The sequence below is a fragment of the Sus scrofa genome, chromosome 9 (assembly GCF_054392235.1).
Source record: "Sus scrofa isolate SSC_HxYL_T2T_F1_AM1 chromosome 9, Sscrofa_HxYL_maternal_Yorkshire_Landrace_v2.0, whole genome shotgun sequence".
NCBI classification, from domain to species: domain Eukaryota; kingdom Metazoa; phylum Chordata; class Mammalia; order Artiodactyla; family Suidae; genus Sus; species Sus scrofa.
The window spans coordinates 77,058,633-77,080,824 of record NC_139391.1 but is presented as its reverse complement, the minus strand read 5'-3'; the positions used below and the strand labels follow the sequence as shown (position 1 = coordinate 77,080,824).

The following is a 22,192-nucleotide window of genomic DNA, read 5'->3' as shown; positions in this document are numbered from 1 at the left end:
CACAAACTAAACATAAACAAATACGTAGACACAGAGAACAGTGTGGTGCTTACCAGAAGGGAAGGGGTCAGGGAGGGTGAAATGGGGGGGGGGGGTCAACTGTATGGCGGCAAGTTTTGAAAATTCACATGCACATATGACTACCAAAAGATGTTTTGTTTATTTTTGAACAGAATTAGTTTTAACAACATTGGACTTCCAAAAGGCTCTCCAAGGATTTGTTCCTGCATCTCTGAGAAATGTCAACCTACATAAACCTAGGGACCTGGGCTGGGATCACATTGGTGGATTACGTGAAGTTCGGCAGATCCTTATGGATACAATCCAGTTACCAGCCAAGGTACTTAAAAAAAAAAAAACCAAGTGCTACTTACTCTGAGAAGGAACCACTGAATCTCTGGTTCTGTTTTTGTGTTGGCTTGCCCAATCTCACTTTGATTCAACAAGTATTTATTGTTACCAAAAAAATGTCCAGCCCTATTTTTGGTATTCTAACAGATTTTTTATTTATTTTTTAAAAACTTTTTTTGGCTTTTTACGGCTGCACCTGCAGCACATGGAGGTTCTCAGGCTAGGGGTCTAATAGGAGTTGTAGCCGCTGGCCTACCCACAGCCACAGCAACTCGGGAGCCGAGCCGCATCTTCAGCCTACACCACAGCTCCCAGCAATGCCAGATCCTTAACTCACTGAGCAAAGCCAGAGACCGAACGTGCGTCGTCATGGATACTAGTCAGGTTGGTTAACTGCTGAGCCACGACGGGAACTTCTCTAACAGATTTTAAAAGTATCTGATATATCCCTTGCCCAAAAAGAAATCTGGGGTAATATTAATAGCAAATATATTTTGATGTGATTTCAAAATTCTTGTGTTTTGCTTGAGTCATTCTGATTATATGAAAGCAAAAGAACTGTCAGCTAGGGCTGAACAGAAACAGGAATAAACTGAGAGGTGGGAGAATCATCTAAGTCCACAGAACTGGATTGAGCCAGATTTCCAGACTCTGGGGGCCAGTCTAGAAAGACAGAGTCAGAAGGCAGCACAGGCCAGGCAGATGGCCAGATAAAGGGGGCAGATATCGATTGCTCTTTAGAAGATCAGCAGTAGAATTTAGGAGGTGGTGTGTTTGAAACAGAAACCGGAGAGATCTTTGCATGAGCTCAGGGACCCATGTAAAGAGATCAGGAAATGGCTAAGGACCTCAGTTACTTGTAACTAGATGGCAAGTCCTGGGAACTGTCTGGTGGGGCCCAGGACGTATTCACTGCAGCCCAGGACTAGGGGTTAAAGCCTATTTGGAAGGACATGGGCGTAGGAAGTACTTGCCAGCAGGATCATGACCACACATGCTGGGCCTGGGTACTAAACATCAGCATCCGGTTACAGGAGTCCATCTGCATAAGTCCTGGCTTAGGGGCCTCTCAGGTTAGATTGGAGGTTGAGATGAGGCTGGAATTCTGTCAGCTGGTTGGACTCCATAGGCATGTACCTAGTGGAGAAAGCCAAGAGGTGGCTGAGAGTAGCCTGCTTGGCTCACCTGGTCAAAAAGTTTTCTGGCTGGAGTTCCCATTGTGCCACAGCAGAAATAAATCTGATTAGTAACTGTGAGGTGGCCTTGCTTAGTAGGTTAAGGATCTGGTGTTGCCATGAGCTGTGGTGTAGGTTGCAGATGCGACTCAGATCCTGCATTGCTGTGGCTATAGTGTAGGCCGGCAGCTGTAGCTCTGATTTGACCCCTAGCCTGGGAACCTCCATGTGCCATGGGTGTGGCCCTAAAAAGCAAAAAAAAAAAAAAAAAAAATTCTTACTGAGAAGCTAGAGTTGATAAAACAGAAGGTAATTTAAAATCAGTCAGTCACAGAATTCCTTTCGTGGCCCAGCACTTAACAAACCCAACTAGCATCCATGAGGACATGGGTTCGATCCCTGGCCTCAATCAGTGGGTTAAGGATCCAGCGTTGCCATGAGCTGTGGTGAAGATCACAGATTTGGCTTGGATCTTGCATTGCTGTGGCTGTGGCATAGGCCTGCAGCTGCAGCTCCAATTGGACCTCTAGCTTGGGAACTTCCATATGCCACAGGAGTGGCTGTAAAAAGCAAAAAAAATAAAAAATAAAAAAATAAAGTGACAGTTGTTACCATAAGAATACTTTTTTCTGTACATTGATCTTTGGCCACTGCTCCGTAACTTGCTTCAGAGTTGAGCTCTTTGTCATATTTTTGTATTTTTCAGTACCCAGAGTTATTTGCAAACTTGCCCATACGACAAAGAACAGGAGTACTACTGTATGGTCCTCCTGGAACGGGAAAAACCTTACTAGCTGGAGTAGTTGCACGAGAGAGTGGAATGAATTTTATTAGTGTTAAGGTATGTTAGGCATTTATCTTTTTCTTCCTTTTTTATTGAGGCAAAATTTACATAACATAATTAACTGTTTTAAAGTGCACAATTCAGGGAGTTCCTGTCGTGGTGCAGCGGAAACAAATCTGACTGGGAACCATAAGGTTGCAGGTTCGATCCCTGGCCTCGCTCAGTGGGTTACTGATCCGGCATTGCTGTGAGCTGTGGTGTAGATCACAGACGCAGCTCGGATCTGACGTTGCTGTGGCTCTGGCGCAAGCCAGCAGCTACAGCTCCGATTAGACCCCTAGCCTGGGAACCTCCATATGCCGAGGGTGCTGCCCTAAAAAGGACAAAAGACAAAATAAATAAAGTGTACAATTCAGTAGCATTTAATACATTCACAGTGCTGTGTAACCACCACCTCTCTCTAGTGTCAAAGCTTTTTCATCCCATTCTTCATCCCCCCCATCCACTCGCAGTCGCTTATCAATCTGCTTTCTATCTCTGTGGATTTGCCTGTTCTAGATATTTCGTATAAAAGGAGTCATGCAGTATGTCACCTTTTGCGTCTGGTTTCTTTCACGTAGCATAATATTTTCAGGGTTCATTCACATTGTAGCAGGTGTCAGTACTTCAGTACTTTTTATGGCTGGGTAGTATTCAGTCTTTTTAAGGGGGTATGGCTGTGTCACAGTTGGTTTGTCCATTCATCATTGGTGGACGTTTGGTTTGTTCCCACTTATTGGGTATTATAAATAATGCTGCTATAAACATTTGTGTACAGATTTCTTTATGAATGTATGTTTTCATTTTTCTTGAATACATATATACCTTGGAGTGTAATTGCTTTGGTCATATGGTAATTCCATGTATAACTTGCTGAGGAACCACCAAACTTTTTTCCCAGTGACTGCACCATTTTACATTCCCGCCAGCAGTGTGTGAGTGAGTATACCTACTTCCTCATTCCTCTCCGGCATCATTTGTTTCCTGATGGTGGGTTCGTCTCATATCTGGAAAACTGGTAGCAGCAGTGATCCATCTATTAGTCAAGCTGTGTGGGAAATTGAATAATGAGGCACCTCTCTTTTGTAGGACTTACTGTGTTCTTGCTTAAGGCAGATCTTTGTGCATTGTAAAATAGAATTATACATAAATATTCAGATAAAAGCTAACTCTACTTGAAAGGGGAGGAAAACCTAGAAGATTAGGAACCAGAGACCACGCTAAGGCAAGAAGCTGGGGTTTTTATGGCTGTTGCTTGTTGGCTCTATTTTCACCCTTGCTGTGTCACACTAAGTCTCAGTTTTTTCAGATTAAGGGTGAGAGCGGTAATTAGACATGTTAGATCATTTAAGGTAACGTTTCACAGTCCACCACTGGTGTGTGGTTAATAGTTTCCGGTCTGAGGTCTTATGTATACCGTTTCAGCATCCCAGCAACATTAACTTAGCAAAGAGTGATTACGTTTCAAGGCAAAGGCATCATCTACCTGCAGATTTGCCCCTGCCATCTGAAAGTAGAGTGTTTCTAGGAAACATTTCCGTAAACTGAAATGGTGTAAAGTGAAGAAGCAAGTAGACACATCTTGCTAATGGCTGAACAGAATAAATCGAGATACAGCACAGATGTTCACAGACACAGTTCAAAACTGTGGTGGCTTGACACTGTGGTACCGAGCATAGTTCCCTGAGGAGGAGCCTGGTGGCACCACTCTCGCTGCTGGGGTGCACGCTGTCTGTATAAACTGCTCCCTCGAGACAAAGACTGAGTGCTCTTTTTGCTTTTCACCTTTTTTTGTAAACAAGAAAATTTTCTTTGGATTTCTTTCACTTGGTGAAAGTTACTAATGTAGGAAAAAGCAAAGTAAAGTGAACTTTTAAAAAGCGAGGGACCTGCATTATACCCATATTCAAAATTGATTCACAATCTGAAAGCCAGTTGAGTAATTTGCATTTGGGTTATGCCTACCCTCTTTTTATCAAGTGTTTTTTTCGTGATCTGTGTTTTTTTCTTTCTTTCTTTCTTTCTTTTCTTTTTTTTTCTTTTTAAGGCCATATCTGTGGCATATGAAAGATCCCAGGCTAGGGGTCAAATTGGAGCTGCAGCTGCCGGCCTACACCACAGCCACAGCAAGAGGGATTCGAGCCACCTCTGTGACCTACACCACAACTCACATCAATGCCGGATCCTTAACCCACTGAGCGGGGCCAGGGATTGAACGCATGTCCTCATAGATACCATTTGGGTTCGTTACCAGTGAGCCACAGCAGAAACTCCCTTGTGATCTGGTTACACGGATACCCTGGCAATGATGGAGAAACGCTGTAACTTTTGAATTTTTCTGTTTTCTTTTTTCCGGATTGTGGAATAACTGTGACCAGGTTCTTCTTTTTTACTTTTCACTAGAATGTAGCTTTACCAATTTATTTTAACGTGTGATTTTCAAGTTTAACACTGGAAAATATTGTGGTATTTTAGATTGCTCCGTTACGGAGGATGTCTTACCTGTCATCAGATCACAGTTGGGATGAGTTGTCAATGCACAGGTTTCAGTAGAGAGCTGATTCTTTGGGGGGTCGGGGTGGATCTTAGGAGGCGTGCATCAAAAACAGACCTTTCACCGACACTGGTGTGTTGCCTTGTTTCTAATATTTTGCCTTGGTTATTTCTTTAGTTCTCGGACTGCATTGAGAAAATCTCATTAAATACTAGTATGTTAATAGATATCTAGATGGCTGAGTATTAGAAATTCTTTGTTTTGGTCACATATCCTGATCAGTATTTGGTCTTTTCGAGGTAATTTTTCTTTTTCTTTTTTTTTTTTGAAACACCCTCTCCTAGTCTGTGGTGTACTGTTACACCCTTAATGGTACTGTGGTAAGTTAAAGATGACCATAAATTCTTTTTTACTCTCCCACTGAGAGTTGGTGTTTTTTTGTTTGTTTGTTTGTTTGTTTTGTCTTTTTTGTGCTATTTCTTGGGCCGCTCCCATGGCATATGGAGGTTCCCAGGCTAGGGGTCGAATCGGAGCTGTAGCCACCGGCCTACACCAGAGCCACAGCAACGCGGGATCCGAGCCCGAGCTGCGTCTGCAGCCTACACTGCAGCTCACGGCAATGCTGGATCGTTAACCCACTGAGCAAGGGCAGGGACCGAACCCGCAACCTCATGGTTCCTAGTCGGATTCGTTAACCACTGCGCCATGACGGGAACTCCTCGAGATAATTTTTCAGTGGAGGTCATTTTAGGACCTATTCAGTTTTTTTAAATATCCCAATTTAAGGAAAGTCTGTCCTTATTACTGATTTTGTTATATGTTGTAAAGTTTGTTTTGAAAGTTTTTTCAGTTGACTTTTTAGGTTTTTCCTAAAAATGAGATATTCTTCAACTCCTGAACAAATAAGTCGGTTTCAATAAATGAAGATGCTGGAGTTCCCATTGTGGCACAGTGGAAATGAATCAAACTAGTATCCATTAGAATGTGGGTTCAATCCCTGGCCTTGATCAGTGGGTTAAGGATCTGGCATTGCAGTGAGCTGTGGTGTAGATCACAAACATGGCTCAGATCCTGTGTTGCTGTGGCTGTGGAGTAGGCTGGCTGCTGTAGCTCCAATTTGACCCCCAGCCTGGGAACCTCCATGTGCCAAGGGTGCAGCGTTAAAAAAAAAAAAAAAAAAAAGCAAAAATAATAATAATAATAATAGAAGATGCTAATCAAAGTACTTTATGTCTTATCACATATCTTTTGGAGTCTCCAAAGATTTGAGATAGATGGGACATTTTCCCCTTTTAAGCCATTCATTACTAAACACATAATCCAGTGCTTATTGGCAGGCACTGTTTTTGGCAATAATAAACAAAACTGCCTTTCAGAGCTTATATCTGCAGTAGAGAGAGACAGTAATTGAATAGACACGGTCGGTGTCTACTCTCCTCTGCAGTAGTGGAGGCACGTGTGGGAAGATGAGGGAGGTGTCAAGGGGCGGAATCCGGCCATAGACGGGGTTTTCAGGCAAGGTCTTTTGGAGGATGTGGCGTTACGTCAGAGATCTAACATGAAGCAACGAGCCATGACAGATGTTCTAGGCAGAGGAAATACCAAGGGAAAAACTTGTGGCATGCTGTTTATTCCAGCTACATTATTTTTATAACTGCATTTCAGAGAAATCCATTTAATTATAAAGATTTTTCCACTATTGCATTTAAATTTAGTTGCGGACCAAAATTATATGTTGTTTTTAGTTTTATCTTTTTTTTTTTTTTTTTTTTGTCTTTTTGCCATTTCTTGCGCCGCTCCTCAGGTATATGGAGGTTCCCAGGCTAGGGGTCAAATCGGAGCTGTCGCCACCAGCCTACACCAGAGCCACAGCAACGCGGGATCCAAGCTGCGTCTGCGACCTACACCACAGCTCACGGCAATGCCAGATCGTTAACCCACTGAGCAAGGGCAGGGATCGAACCCGCAACCTCATGGTTCTTAGTCAGATTCGTTAACCACTGCGCCACGACGGGAACTCCTAGTTTTATCTTAATTCTAATTTAATTTTATTTTATCAAATAGGGGCCAGAGTTACTCAGCAAATATATTGGAGCAAGTGAACAAGCTGTTCGGGATATTTTTATTAGGTTAGTTCCCTATGAATGCTTTTTAAGTAACTGATTCTGTGGTAACTGACTCTGTGGTTATCTATCAGTGCTCTTTAGTCTTATTTTTTGAAAAACTGATGTTTGAAACCTATGATTTGTGGATTAATAAACTAGAGAACAAAAATTCACTGTTTCACCAAATACCACTAAATATAAAATACTCTTGATATTAAGTTTTGGGATTTGGTTCTATTTGTTCTTACATTTTTATTCTATATTTTTATTTACGATAAAAATATTTCTGAAATGTTGAAAGTGGAATCATAAGTGGTTATTCAGAGGAATCTCAAAGTATATGAGGCACATAACTACCGCAATTTATCTCTTATATAAATTAAGATTCTATGTGGCTAACTTAATTAAAATAAAGTATAAGGAGTTCCTGTTGTGGCTCAGCAGATATGAATCTGTTTAGTATCCATGAGGACGCAGGTTTGATCCCTGACCTCGCTCAGTGGGCTAAGGATCCGGCATTGCCATGAGCTGTGGTGTTGGTCACAAACGTGGCTTGGATCTGGCATTACTGCGGCTGTGGCACAGACCAGTGGCTACAGCTTGGATTCGACCCCTAGCCTGGGAACCTCCATATGCTGTGGGGGAGGCCCTAAAAAGACAAAAAGATTAAAAAAAAAAATTGTAGAACTGCAAGGAGAAATTGGCAAATACATCTTCATAATAGAAGATTTTAACACAGTTCTTAGTAATTAGTTATGTTTTTAAAAAATAGTAAAAAATAATAAAAATTTAGAAGATTTGAACAGCATATTCAACAAGGTTGATATAAGGATATTTAAATACGTATTCTTTTCAAGCACACCTGGAGCATTTTTGAAGATTTCCCATATGTCAAGCTATACATAGCAATTGTAGTAAGTTTCAGAGACAATATCATACAGATTTCTGTTATCAGAAAACACAATTAAGTTTAAAAAAATTAAAAAATGGGTAATCACCCCTATACATTTAGATTTTTTAAAAAAACTAAATCTAGGTAAATGAAGAGATCGTAATGGAAAATAATTGGCACTAAGTAATAATGAAAATGCTGCGTATTAAAATTGTAAAATTCTATAAAACTTATTTCAAGGAAAATGTATAGCCTTTAATTTTTAGAAAAGAAAAAAAGACTGAAAGTTAATCACTAGGTATTCATCTCATGAAATTAGGAAAATACAGATATAAATGAAAATAAAAAGGGAATAAGAACAAAAATTAGTAAAATAGAAAATAATTCAGTAAAGTTCACAAACCCTAATATTTTTTGTAAACCTAGTACAACTGCTGTCTAGTACGACTGAGCAAGAAGAAAACAATCATGAATAAATAATATTAGGGATAAGGAGGGGACAAGACTAGAGGTATAAAAAAATGTAGGTGATAATAAGGGAATATTTTGAAATAACATTATAAATTTTATGCCAGTGTATTTAAAACTTTGACAAAATATGTTTGACCAAAATTCAGCAAAGAAGAAAAAAAAATCTGAATAGTCCTGTAGCTGTAGGAAAAAAAATAAGTCACTAAAAATCCTTGAACAGGGAGTTCCTGTTGTGGTTCAGTGGTAATGAACTGACTGGTTGTATCCATGAGGACACAGGTTCAACCACTAGCCTCACCCAGTGGGTTAAGGATCCAGTTTTCCTGTGAGCTGTGGTATATATAGGTCGCAGACACAGCTTGGATCCTGCTTTGCTGTGGCTGTGATGTAGGCCAGCAGCTGGAGCTCCAGTTCAACCACTAGCGTGGGAACTTACATATGCTGCGGGTGCAGCCCTAAAAAAAAAAAAAAAAGAAAAAAAAAAAATTCCTTGCACAAGTCAAACATCAGATCTGGGCGTTCTGGTCGTGGCTCAGTGATTAGCCCGACTAGTATCCATGAGGATGCAGGTTCGATCCCTGGCCTTGCTCAGTGGGTTAAGGATCCAGTGTTGCCATGAGCTGTGTAGGTCACAGATGCGGCTCAGATCCCAAGTTACTGTGGCTGTGGTGTAAGCTGGTAGCTATAGCTCTGATTCTACCCCTAGCCTGGGAACTTCCATATGCCATGGGTGCGGCTCTAAAAAGATAAATAGACCAAAAAAACCCAAAAAACTTTAGACCCAGTTGGTTTTCTGAGAGAGTTTTGCCAGACATTCAAGAAACAGGTAATTCCAGTCTGTTGTTGGCTCCAGATTTATCTTACTTGACATGCATTTAATAAGATATTTTTGGGTTTTTTTCTTCAATCAGCATGACAGGGGTTTTATACTAGGGGTGATTCTTCAGACATCTGGTCCATCCTGTTACCAGAGATGGAACATGTGTTAACTTTCGTTCTAATTAAAACAAGATTAGTTAATAAGTTAATTAAAGTTCAAGTTAGAAAAAAATGTAATAAATATAACTAAGTTTTTTAAAGAGCCCTTACAAAACCTTATGAAAATAATGAGCTTGTTGATTTTAAATGGACAGAAGATAATGAAGAGACACTGCACAAAAGAAGTGCAGATGGCCAATAAGCATATTTTTTAAAGTTTACTTGTAACAAGAATCAAAGAAGCATTTCACTTACTGAATAAGACTGGTTTTTGTTTTAGACTCTGTCCAGGAGGCATGAGTCTCCTCTGACCTAAGATCCAGCTTACTGAAAACAAGGATAATTACATATGCCTTGTCTTCCTTAAGGATTTGTTGGGAAGAATTTACTAAATAGATAAATATATGTATGTATGTGTATATATATGAAATGACTTGGCAAACTCCGAAGCCCTGTGCACATGTGCAATACTGTTTGTTTTCCCAGAGCACAGGCTGCGAAGCCCTGCATTCTTTTCTTTGATGAATTTGAATCCATCGCTCCTCGACGAGGCCATGATAATACAGGGGTCACAGACCGTGTAGTTAACCAGTTGCTGACTCAGTTGGATGGAGTAGAAGGCTTACAGGGTAATAACTGTAAATGGAGAAATATCTTTTTATAACAGATTTTACCAGGATTTAGTAAAGAAGTTTTATTTTGTTCCCCCTTCCCCAGGTGTTTATGTTTTGGCTGCTACCAGTCGCCCTGACTTGATTGACCCTGCCCTGCTGAGGCCTGGCCGACTGGATAAATGCGTCTACTGCCCTCCTCCTGATCAGGTAACAATTTCATATTTTGAGTCCAAAACCCAACAAATACTATGCTCTTTCCTTGTGAACTTTACTTCTGCCGGGTAACAGCCATTGTCCTTAGAAGACCACCTTTAGGCAAAGGCCTTAGTCACTGTTTTCTTACAGCATGAAAAGATTGTAAATTAAACACAGAGACTTACTTTGACCCAGCCATGCCACACCAGTCTGAGAACTTTGTAATTTTTCAGTGTTGGCCACTTGGAAAAAAAGGAGAAGAAACCTAAAGTATTGCAAGTCTATGTTCTCTGTGTTCTTCAGAGATCACACGCCTCATTATCCTGACAAGAGACTAATAAAAGAGTTCCTTTTGTGGCTCAACAGGTTAAGAACCTGACTAGTATCCTTGAGGATTCGGATTCCATCCCTGGCCTCGCTCAGTGGCTTAAGGATCTGACCCATTGCTGTGGCTGTGGTGTAGGCTGGCAGCTGCAGCTCTGATTCAACCCTTGGCCTGGGAACTTCCATGTACTACATGTGCAGCCCTAAGAAAAGAGTAACACATAATCAAGCATAGGACTAGGAAGTGTCTGTGCAGGTTTCACAGAGATATATGACTTTTAACTGTTCCTAGTCCTGTGTTGTTCCAGCTTTTTTTTTTTTTTTTTTTTTTTTTTTTTAAAGACCACTCCTGCAGCATATGGAAGTTCCCAAGCTCAGGGTCAAATTGGAGCTACAGCTGCAGACCTACACCACAGCCACAGCAACGCAGGATCAGAGCCACAGTAACTCAGGATCAGAGCTGCATCTGCAACCTACACCATAGCTCACGGCAACACCAGATCCTTAACCTACTGAGCGAGGCCAGGGATCGAACCCAAGTCCTTATGGATCCTAGTTGTGTTCATTACTGCTGAGCCACAGTGGGAACTCCCTATTCCAGCTCTTATTCCCAAATTTAGCAACAAATGAATGAGTTAAAGACTAGACAAATGAATAGTCAAAGGTATAAAATATATATCTATAAAAAATTATTTTTTTGGCTGTACCTATGGCATGTAGAAGTTCCTGGGCCAGGGACTGAACCCAAGCTGCAGCAGGGACAGCACCAAATCCTTAACCACTTGGCCATCAGGAAGCTCCTATTTGAATTATTTTAATACTCCTTTTTTTTCTCCAGGGCTGCACCTGCAGCATATGGAAATTCCTGGCCTAGGGGTCAAATTGGAGTGCAGCTGAGGCCTATGCCACAGCCACAGCAACTCCAGATCCGAGCTGCATCTGCAACTACACCACGGCTTATGGCCACGCCAGATTCTTAACCCACCGAGCCAGACACTTAATCCACTGAGTGCATCCTCAAAGAGACTAGTTAGCCTTAACCTGCTGAGCCTTAATTTTCTTTCTGAAGGACTTACTTGGTTCATTTGCCCAAATCTAGAAAATAAGCACTGTCTAAACAAGAATTGATTTGCACTGAATAGTTAAGAATGTTGGTTTTCATTCATTTTCTCTCCTTGTGTTCCTCCTGTTAGAGGAAAAGTTCCAAGGAGGAGAAATGTAGACTGGTGGTATATAGTTCTCAACTTACTTGTAAAGCTTATTAGATATATAAAGTTAATTTGTAAAAAATAAAAATAAAATTCTAGATACACAGTTTAATATTTAGTTTATTCATTAAATGAATTAATTTTTCTCCCTTCAGGTGTCACGTCTTGAAATTTTAAATGTTCTCAGTGCCTCTCTACCTCTGGCAGAGGACGTGGATCTTCAGCACGTGGCATCCCTAACTGACTCCTTCACGGGAGCTGATCTGAAAGCCTTACTTTACAATGCCCAGCTGGAGGCCTTGCATGGAAGGCTGCTGTCCTGTGGACTCCAAGTAAGTTATATGAGGAGATCATTACTGTGGTGTCTTATGCGTGACAGGAGCAGTTCTGTCAAAATTTCATCCTTAAAGAAATCCTAGAAGTTCCCATTGTGGCTCAGTGGTTAATGAACCCAACTAGCATCCATGAGGATGCGGGTTCGATCCCTGGCCTTGCTCAGTGGGTTAAGGATCCAGCATTGCCATGAGCTGTGGTGTAGGCCAGTGGCTGCAGCTCTGATTGGACCCCAGCCTGGGAACCTCCATATGCCCTAAAAAGACAGAAAGACCAAAAAAAAAAAAAAAAAAAAAAAGAAAGGAAAAGAAATCCTATTTTTTAACAACTTTAGTGAAACTGTATAGAAATTTGCCTTCAGTCAAATGTCCCATAGTTGGAATATTGGCTTTGCAGAGAATTTGTAATTATATGAAGAGTTTTGAATGCATTTCTTCAACGTTACCTTACTATTGGCAAAATATGTTGGTGTGTAGAAGAATATTATTTGAGATACACTGAGGTTTTTGATTTGTCTTGTAATTTTTTATTAAATATAGTTGATTTATAACTTCTGATTTTTTTTAAATCATCAAATAAAGTTTTTTGAAGGTCACATTGTCCCAGATCTGGCCAGTAGGAGCCACTTGTGGCTTCTGTGCACTTTTGATTTGTCCTCATCATTCTTTGATCGCTTGCTTACTTCCCTAGTTTAGGTTTATCTTGTATTTTCTCTACTCCAACCCTAAAATTGGCTTTTTCACCAAAGATAATGTTTTTAATTTTTTTTTTTTTGTCTTTTTGTCTTTTTTGTTGTTGTTGTTGTTGTTGTTGCTATTTCTTGGGCCGCTCCCGCGGCATATGGAGGTTCCCAGGCTAGGGGTCGAATCGGAGCTGTAGCCACCGGCCTACGCCAGGGCCACAGCAACGCGGGATCCGAGCCGCGTCTGCAACCTACACCACAGCTCACGGCAACGCCGGATCCTTAACCCACTGAGCAAGGGCAGGGACCGAACCCGCAACCTCATGGTTCCTAGTCGGATTCGTTAACCACTGCGCCACGACGGGAACTCCCTGTTTTTAATTTTTTTAGCAAATAATTTGAACTCTGCTACGCTGTGGACTTTACCATATATTTTCTAGGAAGGCTTTTCCTATATACTTGTCTTCCCTACATTTTGTTGGAGATTCTTACAGGGACTAAATTCAGATTCTAAGGTGTTTTTTGTTTGTTTGTTTGTTTTGCTCTTTAGGGCCACACCCAAAGCATATAGAGGTTCCCAGGCTAGGGGTCTAATCTACAGCTGCCGACCTACACCACAGCCACAGCAACAACAGATCTAAGCCAGGTCTGCAGCCTACACCACAGCTCATGGCAACGCCTGATGCTTGACCCACTGAGTGAAGCCACGGATGGAACCCACAACCTAGGATTCGTTTCTGCTGTGCTACGATGAGAACTCCTGGATTTTTCTTTTTTCCCCTCTCACTAACAGAAAAGGTGTTGGTAAAGGACTCTGTAATGTTGAATCAACCATGTTATAGAGTATTTTATCATTTGACTAGAAAAATATGAATTCAGTGAGACATGAAGAGAACATCCAGGAGTTCCCATCGTGGCTTAGTGGTTAACGAATCTGACTAGGAACCATGAAGTTGCAGGTTTGATCCCTGGCCCTGCTCAGTAGGTTAAGAATCTGGCGTTGCCGTGAGCTGTGGTGTAGGTCGCAGACTCAGCTTGGATCCTGCATTGCTGTGGCTCTGGGGAAGGCCGGTAGGTGTAGTTCCAATTCGACCTCTAGCCTGGGAACCTCCATATGCCATGGATGCGGCCCTGGAAAAAGACGAAAATAACATCTAGATGTCTGAGTCCTAGCTTGGTTGGTTTGGGGGAAGATGGAATATGTAGATAATTTTCCAGCCATTTACTTCTTTCTTATTTTAATAGTTAAAATTTTATGATGTGCCTCAGAAGCATTAGAGGACCAATAGGAGCTTTTGTGGAAAATGCCTCATTTCCTTGTACTGGTCTATTAGAATGCTGTCTGTGTGGCTTGTGTCTTGAGTTGTGTATTACTTAGAGCTTTACTAATGGTTGTCCTTTTGTGCATTTTAGGATGGAGGGTCCAGCTCTGATAGTGACCTGAGTCTGTCTTCAATGGTTTTTCTTAACCACAGCAGTGGCTCTGATGATTCAGCTGGAGATGGAGAATATGGCTTAGACCAGTCCCTTGTTTCTCTAGAGATGTCAGAGGTGCTTCCAGATGAATCAAAAATCAATATGTACCGGCTCTACTTTGGAAGCTCCTACGAATCAGAACTTGGGAACGGGACCTCTTCAGATTTGGTACCAATTACAGTTCTGAAATAGAAAGCTGTATGCTGGTGTAATTTATACCTTAGCCCCACATATTCTTTCTGGTCAGTTGGTTCTTCAGTAAAATAGTTTTTTCTTACGTTAATTAGTCATTTTTCATTACTTGTAGAGACAGAGCCAGCAGTGAGGGGAGCTTTATAGCCTGTGGTTGTGATCTACCCTTTGGTTTCTTGCCAGTTTTTCTCCCTTCGTTAGTGGTTTTTAATACATCTTAATAGCAGATCTATTTAATAGCAGATCTATTTTATATTAAACTTAAATTCTGTTATTGTACAACAATTGAGGATAATGAGAAATCTGGTATAATAATGTCAAAAATTCTGACAACAAAATGTTATACTTTACACTAGCTGTATTACCAGGAGATCAGTACAGTGAAAAAATGAGTAATAGTAGTAATGTTTCAACAAGGAAACTGTCTAGAATAAATTTGGGCAATACCATTGTTTGTCTAAATTAAAACAGCATTCGGCATATCTAAAAAATTTGACAGTGGTTCACTATTGCTTTATTGGTAAACATAATAACATTTTTACATATTTAGGGGTTTGTTCGTTTTTGTCTTTTGTCTTTTTAGGGCCACACCCACGGTATATGGAAGTTCCCAGGCTAGGGCTCTAATTGGAGCTACAGCTACTGGCCTACACCACAGCCTATGGAAACCCCAGATCCTTAACCCACTGAGCGAGGCCAGGGATCGAACCCACAACCTCATGGTTCCTAGTCAGATTCGTTTCAGCTGAGCCATGATGGGAACTCCTAAGGGTTTTTTTCGGTAAATTTCCTTTATTAATTTGGGTTTTAAAAAATATATAAAAGTGGGAGTTCCCATTGTGGCTAAGGGGGTTAAGGATCCGGCTAGTATCCATGCAGCCTTGTTCAGTGGGCTGAAGGATCTGGCATTGCTGTGGCTATAGCATAAGCCAGCAGCTGTGGCTCCAACTGGCCCTAAAAAAGAAAAAAAAAAAAAAAAAAAAGTAACTCATTTTAAGAATAGAAAGCTGTTTTAATTCTAGTCTTTGTTTTCTGTGGTCTTCTATTAACTTATACTAAGGTTCTAGGATATGTCTACATTTAACTACTGAAAACAAACATGAAGACTTTAGTAGTAGATTTTTTTTTTTTTTTTGTCTTCTTAGGGCCGCACCCGCAGCATAAGGAGGTTCCTAGGCTTGGGGTCAAATCCAAGCTGTAGCCGCTGGCCTACACCACAGCCACAGCAACGCCAGATCTGAGCCGTGTCTGCGATCTACAACCCAGCCCACGGCAACGCTGGATCGTGAACCCACTGAGCAAGGCCAGGGCTCGAACCCACAACCTCATGGCTCCTAGTCAGATTGGTTGCCACTGCGCCACTTCGGGAACTCCTAATAGATTTAGTAACAGCATTAAAAAAAAAACCTTGTTTGATGGCACTTTTCACTCTGTAGTACTTCAACAACATAGGTATAGATGAACTTTTATAGAATATGAACATTTAAACTCTCTTAATTTCAGTTAATTAAAAGGTAAGTTTAGGAGTTCCCGTCATGGCTCAGTGGTTAACGAACCCAACTATTATCCAGGAGGACACAGGTTTGATCCCTGGCCTCCATCAGCAGGTTAAGGATCTGGTGTTGCCTTGAGCTGTGGTGTAGGTCAGATCCTATGTTGCTGTGGCTGTGGTGTAGGCCAGCAGCTACTGCTCTGATTTGATCCCTATCCTGGGAAACTGCGTATGCCAAAGACAAAAAAAAAAAAAAAGTAAGTTTCCCCATGTTAAGTTTTTAGTGCTTAAAGCTTTTAATTTTATCTTTGCTAAATATATAATTTTTTTCTCCCTTGCACTTTTTTCCCTCTTCATCTCTCCCTTTTTTCCTTCCTTCTCCTATTATTATACTTAACCATGCAGAGCTCGCAATGCCTGTCAGCACCAAGCTCCATAACTCAGGATTTTCCTGGAGCTCCTGGGAAGGATCAGTTTTCACGACCTCCAATGTTCAGAACAGCTTCACAAGAGGGTTATCAAGAACTCACACAGGAACAAAGAGATCAACTGAGGGCGGATATCAGTATTATCAAAAGCAGATACCGGAACCAAATTGGAGTATGGCATTTTCTTCTTCATTATCATTGTAAAAATTTTGTTTTTCTTTTTTTTAATTTATAAATGGGCTATATTTATAAACAAGGGACTGAAACATATTGATGAGTCAAATGGCTATGTGCTAATAATTTTTGGTTATATGCTAACAATTTTTAGTCATCTTAGGAGAAAGGGAATGTAGTCTCCAAATAAAACTGACAAAAAAATAACACTTGGACTCCCTTTTTCATCATATACCTAAGTTAACTTTTTGTCATTTTTTAACTTAAGGAGGATGATGCCCTTAACCAACCAGGACCAATCAGAACCAGTCTGGCTATTAGTCAGTCACATTTAATGACTGCACTCAGTCACACAAGGCCATCCATCAGTGAGGATGACTGGAAGAACTTCGCTGAGCTGTAAGTAGCAGATTCTGATTCAGAAGTATGGATATTATGATAGGTCACAGTTATTCAAACTTTTAAAAGTTCTTTTTAAAATCACAAATAGTATTTCGAATATTTAAAAGCCAGTTCAGGAACTCCCATTGTCTCAGCAGTAGTGAACCCAACTAGTATCCGTAACATTGCGTGTTTGATCTCTGGCCTTGCTCAGTGGGTTAAGGGTCCTGCGTTGCCATGAGCTGTGGTGTCTCTTGGATCCCACGTTGCTGTGGTTGTGGTATAGGCCAACAGCTGCAACTCTCATTTAACCCCTAGCCTGGGAACCTCCTATGCCATGGGTGCGGCCCTGAAAAGCAAAAAAAAAAAAAAAAAAAAAAGCCAATTCAAAACATTTGCTTATTAGCCATGCATTTAACACCCCAAACCTTTAGGAATGTAGAAGTTAAAAATGAATTTTCATTGTAAATAATTCAAATATGATCAAATGGATTGATTATTGAACTCGTTTAATTTTAAAAGCTTCAAAGGAAAAAAGGAAAATCAAAAGCCCCAAATGATTCCAATATATAGTTTTCAAACTATATATTGAAAAATATACTTGTTTTCATTTTCAAAATAATTTATATCAATCTCAAGAACATTTAAATACACTCACACTTATTTACTTGTGAACCATGTTCAATACACATTTGAATGTACACACTTCTTGCAGTTGTCTCTGTAGCAACTTTGGAATCTGAGACCCAAAGACTGGGGGACCATACTAGGTCAATGAATCAACTTAATTCAATAAATATATTCCTTGGTAGTGTACAGCACAGTGACTGCAGTGAACAGTACTGTAGTGTATGTGTGCAAGCTGCTAAGAGAGTAGATCTTAAAAGTTCTTTCCACAAGGAAAAAACCTAACAACTGTGAGGGATGTTGAATGATATCTAATGATATCTGTGGTAATCCTTTCACAATATATACATAGATCAAATCATTATGTTGTACACCAAAAGCTATACAACAAAAGCTAACACAATGTTATATGTCAATTCTATCTGAATTTTAAAAAGTGAAAAATGGGAAAAAAAAGTATTCCTGGTGAACTCTTGGTTGAATTTTGCTCTGTGTTGCAGTTTGCACATGTGTGCACACTGAAAGCATAGAAAAAATTTCCCTTCCCATCCAGTAATAATTAAATTGACATAAGATACATGTACAGGAGAAGTAATTTTGTACATTCAGGATCCCCATAGGCAGTTAAGCATTGATGCTTCTTACTGCCTTGAGCTAAGGACTGAGCTAGGGGCCTGGAGGAGGGCACTTCACAGGAAAATGGGAAGGACAGGTGTTTGCCCTGTCATGCAGGTAAGTCTTTCAAGATAAACTTTTCTCTGCTAGTGGTGCAGGCTCTGTATCTAAATTCCATAAGGCAGTTAAGGGAGAGGTAAAAAGCTTTTCCTGTCTGCTGGGTCTTGATGCCCTTCAGCTCAAAATAATCCACCTGCCACATGGCACAGTTAAGGTTACAAACTAGAAAAATTCAGGATCCAGTCTAATTTAAAGGTAGAAAACTGAACCTCAAAGATAAATTCATTGCAGCTGCAGCTCAGATTCAGTCCCTGGCCCCAGAACTTCCTTGTGCATGGGAGCCAGTAAAAAAAAAAAAAGACCCATTAACAGCACTAGAATCTTACATCCATAAAGGTGTATTATTGAAACATCATTTCTGTCTCCACAATGACCCCCATTTCTAACGAAGACAATCACAATAAGATTAAATTGTTTTCACATTAAGTCTAGTTTAAGTAAACGTGGCCTGATTATTTACATAAATTCAGCAAAAATAGTTATTGACCATATAGGCTCTTTTAAATCTGCTTTGCTGGAAATGCTCATAAAGATTTTTTTTTTTTTTTTTTTTTTTTGTCTTTTTGCCGTTTCTTGGGCCGCTCCTGCGGCATATGGAGGTTCCCAGGCTAGGGGTCTAATTGGAGCTGTAGCCACCGGCCTATGCCAGAGCCACAGCAGCGCAGGATCTGAGCCGCGTCTGTGACCTACACCACAGCTCACGGCAACGCTCGGATCCTTAACCCACTGAGCAAGGCCAGGGATTGAACCCGCAACCTCATGGTTCCTAGTCGGATTCGTTAACCACTGTGCCACAACAGGAACTCCTCATAAGGAATTTTAGATTGACCTTTTAAAAGCCTCTTGAGGCTAGGAAGCCAAGGACTCACTCACCATCAGATTTCACTTGCAATAGCTATCTACTCTTGATCCTTGAACAACGTGGACTTAAACTGCGTGGGTCTCCATACATCTGGATTTTTCAGTATCACATACTACACAATCTATGGCTGGCTGAATCTGTGTGTGCAGAACTGTGGATACGGAGGGCTGACTACAAAAGTTATAGGCAGATTTTTGACTGTGTGTTGAGGGGTAGAGGGGCAGAGTGTTGGTGTCCCTAGCCCCTGTGTTGTTGAAGGGTCAGCTGTATTTGGGTTCATTGCTGTCTCCTAGAGATCCCCTGAAGTTCCTGTACCTGCCAGGAAATGACCTTCCTTACTCACCTGGTAAGGTTACTGGGAACTCTGTAACCAAGGTACAAGGCTGGTTTTCCAAGGAGCTTAATTAGCTCCATAAAATCAACCTTAATTTCTTAAAACTATTCTTTTCCCAGTCTATGCACGTTCCTAAATATGACATCCAGTCAAAGCCTTGGTAATATAACCAGTGTTTCCAATTGTGTTCTGTTACAAGGAGAAAGGATTCTTACTGGACTTATGGGAATAACAGTGTAGCCATAAAAATCAAGAGTACTCACTAAGAGTTTCTGAATTCTGGAGGGATCAGATAGGAAAAAAAAAAGTTTCATCTTCATTCACAAAGGATTTATCACCAAATTACTGATAGCTTAAGAGAAAAGAAAAAAGGTTTCCCTGAATCTGGAAAAACAAAACATAAAAAGAACAGTGTTTCAAACAAATTCCTAAAACTTACAGTCATCCTCAGTAGTTCTTTCAGTCCCATGTAACTAGTCTTTTTTGCTCTTTTGTTAGCAGTTTTATGAAGCCAGTTGGGGTCTGGAAATTCACCTAGTTCAATGGTATGACCTGAAAGTTATCAGAAACCTATTGTTGTTCGAGTCCTTTCCATGAGGCTTGTTGAAGATGAAGCACTTTTGTAGGAACTCTTTCACAGTAACTATAAATGACAAAAGACTTTAAACATGGCTATGGTTCACGATCTGACAAAAGTTCATTACAATGCAGTTGATGAGGAAATTTGGTTATTTCCGTGACACAACATTTTAAGTGATAATTGAACCTGTGCCACTCCAGCTGCTCCAGTGACAATGCTGGATCTTTAACCTGCAGGTTTTAAAACACTTTGTCCTATAGTATCATGGGTCACTGTTAAACCGTACTTAAATTATTTATTTAACCAAAGTGACAAAGACTTTGCAGGCAAGTCCGAATGTAGTTTAAAAAAAAAAAAAAAAAAAAAAACCTTAGAGAAAGCTGTTTTCCTAAGTATTCAGGCATGAAGCATAGGAAATCATTTTGATAAAACTCAAAATCTTTAAGATTACTTAAAAGGTAGAGAAGGGTCTTTCACCGTCTTTTTTTTTTTTTTTTTTTTTCCTTTTTAGGGCCACACCTATGGCATATGTGAAGTTCCCAGGCTAGGGGTCAAAGTCAAATTGGAGCTACAGCTGCCGGCCTACGAACGCCACTGCAACGCAGGATCCAAGTGGTATTTGCAGCCTACACCACAGCGCACGGCAATGCCAGATCCTTGATCCACTGAGCGAGGCCAGGGATGGAACCCACATCCTCATGGATACTATCAGATTCGTTTCTGCTGCACCACGAAAAGAAGTCCATCTTTTCCTTTTTTAAAAAAAATTTTGGGGAGTTCCCGTCATGGAGCAGTGGTTAACAAATCCGACTAGGAACCATAAAGTTGCGGGTTCGATCCCTGCCCTTGCTCAGTGGGTTAACGATCCGGCGTTGCCTTGAGCTGTGGTGTAGGTTACAGACACGGCTCTGATCCCGCGTTGCTGTGGCTCTGGCATAGGCTGGGGGCTACAGCTCCGATTCAACCCCTAGTCTGGGAATCTCCATATGCCTCGGGAGTGGCTCCAGAAAAGGCAAAAAGATAAAAACAAAAACAAACAAAAATTTTTGGCCATGCCGGAAGCATGGGGAAGTTGCTGATCCAGGAATCAAACCCACACCAACGCAGCAACCCCAGCTGCTGCGTGACAGTGCCGTGTACTTAACCTGCTGTGCCACAATAGGACTCCTTCATGGTCTTATCAATAGCAGACCAATAATCCCGTAAAATTTTGTCCTTAAGCAGAAAAAAATAAATTTTAGTTTTAGTTAAATAAGCTCTAAAATCAGCTTAACACTTTTATACTCTTAAATTCATTCCATTTTAACCAGCTCGACTACACAAAGTAAAAGTCTCTCCAATTTTCTATGTCCATTTAATTTGTCCTTTATTCTTTCCCATTCAGAAACAATCAGAATAGAGTTACATACAGTTGTTTCCTTTGTTATTTCTCATAGTTCTAGTTTACATATACTAGAATTCTTAACTCTTAAAAACTTTCATTTCTAGTGGTAAAATACACTTCAACACTTCAACACTTAATTAATACCAAATATTTTTAGTTTCTGTATAATTAGCCAAAAGTAAATAAGCCTATATTCAGTAATGTTTCAGTATTTTATCTTTAGAAATGACCTAGGTATCTAATGAATTTTTATCATTTACCAAACTCTAAGGGTATAAGTTAGTAAATAAGTTTTGGAAACTACTTTATCATAAAACTTAATTATTATTGAGAATTTCACTTAAAAATGAGTTAAGAAAAAAAAAGTTAAGGAGTTCTCTGGCAGCCTAGCAATAAGGATTTGATGTTGTCACTGCTGTGGCTTGGTTTCAATTCCTGGGCCCAGAATTTCCACATACCATGGGTGCAGCCCCCACCACCCCCACCCCCACCCCACAAAAAAGAAAAGCTTAAAACAATTAAATTTAATTACTTATGAAAAGTTCATAAGACATTAAAACAGCCATCGTGGCAAATTCTGTAACAGTTACAAAATACTTAAACAAGTTTTATTTACTAAAGATTATCCCAGATCACAGACTTGTGAAGCATTTGGATTAGTTTCTGTTATGTTTCTGAGAGTTTAGAAATACTGATTTTGTGGAGTTACCGTCATGGCTCAGTGGTTAACGAATCGGACCATGAACCATGAGGCTGCAGGTTCGATCCCTGGCCTTGCTCAGTGGGTTAAGGATCTGGCGTTGCCTCGAGCTGTGGTGTGGGTTGCAGACACGGCTTGGATCTGGTGTTGCTGTGGCTGTGGCTACAGCTCTGATTAGACCC

At 40.4% G+C, this 22,192-nt stretch overlaps 1 protein-coding gene across 6 annotated transcripts in view; it reads left to right on the top strand.

The window, feature by feature from the left end:
- Nucleotides 1–22,192, top strand: part of PEX1 (peroxisomal biogenesis factor 1) — an 82,955-nt gene that overhangs the window by 56,866 nt on the left and 3,897 nt on the right. For 3 of the 6 annotated variants that reach the window (XM_084976959.1, XM_084976957.1, XM_003357437.5), the window contains 9 exons: nucleotides 174–340; nucleotides 2,233–2,367; nucleotides 6,908–6,972; nucleotides 9,776–9,918; nucleotides 10,007–10,110; nucleotides 11,786–11,962; nucleotides 14,059–14,289; nucleotides 16,211–16,405; nucleotides 16,676–16,806. In XM_084976959.1, coding sequence (XP_084833085.1) covers nucleotides 174–340; nucleotides 2,233–2,367; nucleotides 6,908–6,972; nucleotides 9,776–9,918; nucleotides 10,007–10,110; nucleotides 11,786–11,962; nucleotides 14,059–14,289; nucleotides 16,211–16,405; nucleotides 16,676–16,806 — 1,348 coding nt within the window. The remainder of the gene's footprint in view (nucleotides 1–173; nucleotides 341–2,232; nucleotides 2,368–6,907; nucleotides 6,973–9,775; nucleotides 9,919–10,006; nucleotides 10,111–11,785; nucleotides 11,963–14,058; nucleotides 14,290–16,210; nucleotides 16,406–16,675; nucleotides 16,807–22,192) is intronic. The other 3 variants (XM_084976958.1, XM_021102380.2, XR_014815745.1) reach the window with 2 other exon arrangements.